General features: G+C 48.2%; 1 protein-coding gene across 1 annotated transcript; it reads left to right on the top strand.

Moving 5' to 3' along the window:
- The first annotated feature begins 3349 nt into the window (after positions 1-3349).
- Positions 3350-6179, top strand: LOC123069021 (auxin-responsive protein IAA1). Its single transcript, XM_044491750.1, has 5 exons — positions 3350-3703; positions 3849-4069; positions 4168-4282; positions 5470-5531; positions 5654-6179. Exons 1-5 carry the CDS (start codon positions 3513-3515, stop codon positions 5671-5673), a joined length of 609 nt encoding a protein of 202 aa, XP_044347685.1. The 5' UTR covers positions 3350-3512; the 3' UTR covers positions 5674-6179.
- The last annotated feature ends 1255 nt before the right edge of the window (positions 6180-7434 follow it).

Raw genomic sequence — 7434 nt, forward strand, 5'->3', positions numbered from 1 at the left:
GCCTCAAGCCACTGTTTCACTTGCCGGGACACAAGTGTGCAAGAAAATGTCGCGTGCTGAAGAAAATGCTAATGTAACGTAGATTTGCTTTCAGTTTGCCTTTTTCCAAACGATTTCAGAAGTATAATACGAGTAACACGCACCGAGGATCAATTCTCTTGGACACGAAGAGAGTGTGTGGTTCTGGCGGGGCAGGCACTCTGCAAATTTGCGAAATACAATTATAATAACAAATGCTACCAAAGACCTGAATCGTGTCTAACAAGATATACACGACCTCATGCTGATGATGTTTTTAATGCATGCACCAGACAGAGTGCACGATTAACCTTACACGATTGTAATTTCTTTTCGCAAAACAAAACTTACAAAAGTGTTGTTAAATCTTAGGGCCTCATCATTCGGTTTGTAGGATTTTAGACAGATTCTCACGGGATTTTGAGCCTCATATTTCTTTTATGTATCGCGTTCGTTTCATGTGAATGGATATGATTCATTAGTATTGTGACAATATTGATTTAACTCCTAAGAATTATTAGCATTAGGTGACATGGTAAATATCTAATGACCGGAGTGGGGAGGACATCGTAATCATTCACTTTTTCTATTCCTTTGATTTTAGAAATCTAGTTTTCTAGGGAAAGACCATCATGGCTAGCTTTATTAATTTTAAGAATCATGTAAAACCAATAGACATTATGTAAAACCCGTTTGTGAGGTGTTTTATCCCTTAGAAAATAGTCTTATTAGTGTCCCAGCAAGCCTAAGACAACCTGGAAAACAATTGTAATCCGGATGCCAACTAATTATCTGTAAGGTGTTTTACCCCTAAAAAATATCATATAAAGAAAATGAGCCATACCTTTCTAAAAGTACTAGCAATATGAGGCACCGGATGCAGTGAAATGGATGGTTCATACTAATTTGGGGCCTCAAAAGATATATTTTTGGTAATCTTCTCCATTTCGTTGTGGCTCGATCTGGTCTTACAAGACACCATTAGTGTATCAACGTGGACCGATGTGCAACTTCAATTTGCTCCATACCCTACATTGACCAAGGACCTTTGTTTTGGTTGTGTAGAACTAGAAGTGGCCTACTTAATGAATTGGTATTGATCTTGTCGGTGGCGACAACGAGTGTTGAAAGACAATTTCAGCAATGGTTGAGTGAAAATAAGTTGGGAAATAGTATGGGTGATAATCTATCAAACTATTTCTGAGTGACATTTATTGAACAAGATGTGTTCTTGAAAGTAAGTAAACGGGGCATAGTTGAAGCTTTTATGGCAATGAGAAAGCGTAGAGTTACCAAGCGTTCGTGATTTTCTACTTGTGCATCTCTCATGTAAGACAAATTATATTCAACTGGAATGTTGCTTAGACTTGATTGAGCTATTTATATTATTCTTTTGTCGAATATTGTATGACACTTGGATTAGATAGATTTGTTTTTTTAAGTGTGCACAACTTCTATTTTTTTCTTGGCTATGCCACTGAAAGTAGGGGTCTTGGAAAAATATCATAGTGTAGTGGTGATGCTCCCTTTTGCCACCGAGAAGGAGCCAGGGGACATCACACTACCTTCTTCCAGCCAGCGGGGGGGGGGGGGGGGGGCATATGCCGCCATCGATGAGCGTCAACGAGCACCACCAACTTGATCGCCTCCACTTTTGCATGTTGCTTCGAGCAAACTGACCAACACATGAGATCGGTCGAATGGCTACTGCGCGAAGAAACAAGGATGTATCTACAATAAATGTTCCAGGCCTGGTTTCTCCCATGTCGTCCATCCAGTTGTCGGCTACATAGCAGTCAAAGCGGTCAAAGACATGCCACTTTCGTGCAATACTGTACACAAAAAGGGTGGAGTGGCCGTAGCAAACCACTTAAAACCTCGTTGTGACCGTATTTTAGGGTAAGTTAAAGTGATACAAGAGCTAAAGTTTAGTGACTTGTGTGTGCTATTTACTCTTATGTTCTTGTGTCATTATTAAGTCCATACTGGTTTTATGATGAAAATACATTTAAATTCAATTATCATTTAAGAGTCTCATTTGTTTATTGCAGCACGACTCCCCTCCTCCGAGATAGAAAAGACGATTTGGTAGCGAAATCCTTGATCTTCTAAAGGGCAAGTAATGAGCTTGATCTTGCAACAACCTTACATCAAAGATGAAGGAGAGATGCGGTGCTCTCTTTTGACACGCCTCTCCATACGAGACTAGTTAAGAGTTACTATGGGAAGTACTCCCTCCGTCTCAAAATTCTTGTCTTAGATTTGACTAGATTCGGATGTATCTAATACTAAAATGTGACTTGATACATCCGTATTTCGACAAATCTAAGACAAGAATTTTGGGACGGAGGGAGTATATACATCTCGAGTAGAGAACTAGGGATGCTCGTAGGCGAGTGGATAATCTCGGTCCTCAAATGAGAAGGCTAATTATCAATTTTTGTCACTATTCTTTCAATGGTACACTGCGCACGCGCACCATAGAGCGTAGAGGTCCGGGGTGCGTGCATGCATGTGATCCAATTTTTTGCACAGATTGCCGGACAATGTTTTTTCGTAATTGAGAATGTAAAAATTATGCATACTTGTTCCTTTTTTTTATTGCGATTGGGGATGTCATCCGGCGCGCTCTATGTGATCATAGACTTTGAATTCAAATTGACGGACATTGGATGGTTGGCTCGTGGGTGCATGCCTGTGATCGGCTACAGCGCATGTTGTGTTTCTAGAAATAAAATCTTGGAACCATGTATCACCATTGGGCATTGGACAAACCAATCAAAACAAGGTGGCGTGTCACCCGGGAACAAAGCTCCCGCGCAAGATTTGGTTCCATCGGTGCGACCCACCGGCAGCACGGATCCATGTTGGCTGAGGCCGATGGCGCAACCGTACGTACGTGCGCCGATGATATGATGCCCAACAGTTCCGTCCTCGAGCGACGCCTCCCGCGCCGTCCGCTGGCGATCGCGCGGCCGGCCGGCCGTGCAGCGCAAGGCACGGCGGGCCCCGCCGCTCGCCGCATCCGCGGGCCGCTGCAGGGCGCCCAACCGGCAGCCCGGGCCCACCCGCTCGCGCGGCCCGCCGTGCCGCCACTGTTCCGCTTTCCGTTCCGTTTCGGGAAAGCCGACCCCTGCCCGTTTTGCGCCTCGCACCTCGCGCTTCTCCGTTATCGCGGCTCCGTCCCACTGGAGCAAGGGAGCAGGGGTGTGAGTGGAAATATGGCGCGGTGCGTGCGTCGGTGCGTAAAGCTGGGCCGGGGCAGTGACCGTTGACCGCCGGTGACCGGTGGCAGGCACTGCCCGCCCGCCTGGTCTGTCTATAACCAACCTGCCGCCTCCCCGGACCGCACAAAGCTGGACCAGACCAGAGGCAGGCAGCATTCGCAGCAGCAGAAGAAGACGACGCAGCCGCCACCGCCACCGCCACCACCGCCGACGCGCGCAGAGCTCGACACTCGAGAGAGGCTGACGAGGGCGACGACGCCGGTGGCCATGTCGGCGGAGACGGAGCGGAGCTCCACGGAGTCGTCCGCGGCGTCCGGGCTCGACTTCGAGGACACCGCGCTCACGCTCACCCTGCGCCTCCCCGGCGACCCCGACCGCAAGCGCGGCGCCTCCTCCTCCTCCTCCTGCTCCCTCGCCGACCGCTCCTCCCTCCTCGCCGAGGCTCCGCCGGCCCCCAAGTACGCGCCACCCTCCCTCCCCCCCCCCTGTTGTCGTCTGCTCCCCGTAAAAAAAAGGCTTTCTTTCTTGCGGCGAACTGCGTGGGAGTTCGTTGGGTTGGGATTGACCTGACCCGGGGTTTCCGCTGTTTGTTTGGCTCACCAGGGAGCGGGTGGTTGGCTGGCCGCCGGTGAGGTCGTTCCGCAAGAACGCGCTCGAGAACGTCGCCGCCGGGTCCACCAGGGCGGCCGCCGCGCCGGCCAAGTTCGTCAAGGTGGCCGTCGATGGCGCGCCCTACCTGCGCAAGGTGAACCTGCGGGACTACGCCGGCTACGACCAGCTCCTCCGCGCGCTCCAGGGCAAGTTCTGCTCCCACTTCACCATCAGTGAGTACCTTAATCGACCCCTCCTCGCCTCCGGCCCCTGCTCATGCTTGCCGGCTTCATGTTCTCAACTGAACTGACGATGTGCTGGGTGTGCGCAGGGAAGTTCGCCAACGACGAGATGAAGCTGGTGGACGCGGTGAACGGGACGGAGTACGTGCCCACCTACGAGGACAAGGACGGCGACTGGATGCTCGTCGGCGACGTCCCCTGGAAGTGAGCTTCTTGCGCCACCCTCCCCTGATTTCCCCTTGATTTGTTATCTTTACCAGCTTTTGCTATGTGCTTGGATGATTGTGTCCTGTTGCTGCTATGTGCTTGGATGATTGTTTGGACTGGGTTAATTTGTCTGTCAGGCTCTTGGACTGATCAAATTGGATATCATTGATCTGGGTGAATTGACCAAATCCTCTAGTACTTTTACAAGTGATTTTTGTTAAGATTAGATTGCTTGATTGAGATCTGCAACGGACATGGTTGTGATGAACTGATGCTTTACGATTTGGTTACGAAACACCAAGGTTGCTTTGCTTGTGGTTTAGAGCAAGAGATTGATTTTTCATACATAATAATTAGATCCCCGGTAGATGTTGTTGGTTGTTAGCACACAGTGCATTGCGTGGGTCTGTACCATGAGATTTGAACAGATTAATTGCTTCGCTGATTCCGTCTGTATTTATCTAACTGCGATTGTTATTGTAGCTTGTAAGAATATGGCAGACCTGAGCAAAGTGGTTTGGGAACCAACTGAATACCATTTCAAAAATGAACATAAGCTGTCCTTTTTCCCCCTGAAGATAATCTGAATTCACCTAGTGGGGCCTGGATAATTGAATCAAACGAATATACTCTGCCTGATTTACTTACATCTCTGTTTTTGAGCTCATGTCACATCCAGAGGAATTGACCCTGTGGGTCAGTTATAAGAATTGAATCTTTGGTTCTTCTTGGTTATTATTGCGCCTTGTAGTGCATTACTACTATTTATGTTCATATTCTACCCTAGCACATTAAGCAAACTTTGATGTCCAGCTTCTTTCCAGTAACAGGGCAGACCATGATGCCTATCCATCAGCCTATGTCTAACTAAAAAAGAATCCGCTTTGTAACTTTGTTAAGATATAGGCTACTTCGGACAAGGTTTCCTTTCTAGTTTTGTTCTCCACTACTATAATTCACTGTGCACCCTTCAATAGTTTCTTGATCCTTCTAGGAAGTGTGGTTACTGCTTTGTGTGGGTTCCAGATAGTTTGGCGGTCTGGCCCTTGTTAAGTTCTTCGTTATCTTTTATCTCGGTTGGATGGCAACGAACCACTCGAAACCGGAGATGACGAGAAGTGTTCTCACCAGACTTGTTACACCGATGCATTCCTAACTTCCTAACCTCTGGTATGCTTACGCAGGATGTTTGAGGAAGCCTGCCAACGCGTCCGCCTGATGAAGAACTCCGAGGCCGTGAACGTAGGTATGTGCATGTGCTCGGTCGTTTTCGACACGATTTCCATGCTCCGCGCCCGTCATCTCACGTCGTGCGTACGTGCACAATCAGCCGTGTTGATTCGGTGAACTCATTTCTGTTGCTCGCAGCACCCAGAGCTGCCCGGTGAGGCACGCCGCGTGGCCCTTACGAACGGTGCTGCCGGAAAGGAGGAGGAGGCTTTGCTCTGCCGAGGAGATAGGAATGTGTACAGCTATCGGTTACCACTTTGGGTTTACTTGATGCTCTTGGGTCGTGAAAAGTTGTTGGTTTCATTACTCGTCTGTAGCAGCACCACTATAGTCTCTACTACTACATATAGAAGATGGTGATGGTGAAAGTACTGGGAGCTTGAAATATACGCCTTTACATATAGTTTGTTTGTTTGTCTCTTGATGAATAAGACCAAGCTTGCAGAAACTCGGCGTTCTCTGCTGTTTGCGCGCACCCGTCGCGAGGTCGCCTGTGATGCCGCAGGCAACGCCTTTGGCTTTGCCTTGGTAGAGTTTATTTTTGTGTCAAGTGATGGTTTTGTCTGAAGTTCATTTTTTATGCTAGTAGACTGTAAGAAATGTGTCCACCTTGTTCATACTATTAATTTGGATGTATGATGCATATCCGATCTTTATCAGTGAAGTGAAATATGCTGTAACCCCATGCCACTGTGCTGCCAAATGGATCGGACTGGTCATTCAAAATGGGGCCAGAGCAGGTGGGCCGTGTGGCACCTGACTGGCCTGGGTCAAGATCGGATCAACCGTGTTTCGACCATGGTGACTGGTATTATCAAAATAATTGCACTGTGCTGAAGGAATGATTGTTGTGGACTTGTGGTGCTGAACTGAAGGCCGTGTTGATGCTTCTGCTGCTGCTGTTGTTCCACAATCCCATTTCCTTTCCTTTGCTTGAGGCTTGAGCTGATAAGCTCGGACGGGAGGTCGTTTTCGTCCCTTTTGCCCCCTTTCCCGCCAGTCACCTCGCTGTCTGGGGCCACGCCGCGGTTATTCCGATCAGACCAGACCGGCCTGGGTGGCAGGCTGGCTCCTTTCCCTTTCGCTCGTCGGAGAAAACGACCCCGCCGCCCCATGTCGGGCCGCTCTGCGCCCGTCAGCGTCTCCCTCGTCTCTTCCCTTCCCTCCGTCGTCTCTTTACAGAAACGGTGGACAAAACTTTCAGATGGGCACATGCGAGATCGTACGTGTTCAGGCTTGAGAGCCCAGGCAGGAACAGGAACCCCCGGGTTCTATCTATGGCATGGTGGCATCCATTTCCCTGCCGAAAAATTCCTGATGCTTTGCCGTGCGACGGGTTCAGGGTCCTCGACTCGATGCTTGTTTGGTCTCGGGGCAGGGGAAAAGATTTGGGAGGAGGGCTTGGCGCTGAAGCAACCCGTGGTTTCAAGAGAGCAATGATCGAAAGGGGTTTTGGGGATGTGAAAACGAGCGCATCGTTCCATCTTAGCAAAAGCAACCCAACACAAAGGAGCTTGCTTGTCCTCACAATAACCACTTCTTTTTTCCTTTCTTCTTTAGTATGTACTGCATGTTCAAACAGGGCTGAGAAAGTTTCTCTGAGTTTTCCCGCAGAAAAAGAGAGAGAAAGTTCCTTTATTTTGAGTTATTTTAGCCATTTCAGGCTGGCGTTTCTTCTTCGGCCTTTTTACAAGCATTTTCCTCCGGATTTCTACAGGTTATCGTGAGCCTTACACGTTTAAGTTAATCTTAAGGCACGCCATGTTTGAACCGACATGTGGGACCAGCTTGACAAAACATGTTAAGAAGGGTAAAATATGACACAAGGTTGTTTAAATTGGGTAAACAAATAATTTTTAATTGAGTAATCTCAATAAGAAAGACAAAAGAGGAGATAAAAAAGGAATTTGCTAATGGAG

This window comes from Triticum aestivum, chromosome 3B, assembly GCF_018294505.1.
Source record: "Triticum aestivum cultivar Chinese Spring chromosome 3B, IWGSC CS RefSeq v2.1, whole genome shotgun sequence".
In the NCBI taxonomy this organism is placed as follows: Eukaryota; Viridiplantae; Streptophyta; class Magnoliopsida; order Poales; family Poaceae; genus Triticum; species Triticum aestivum.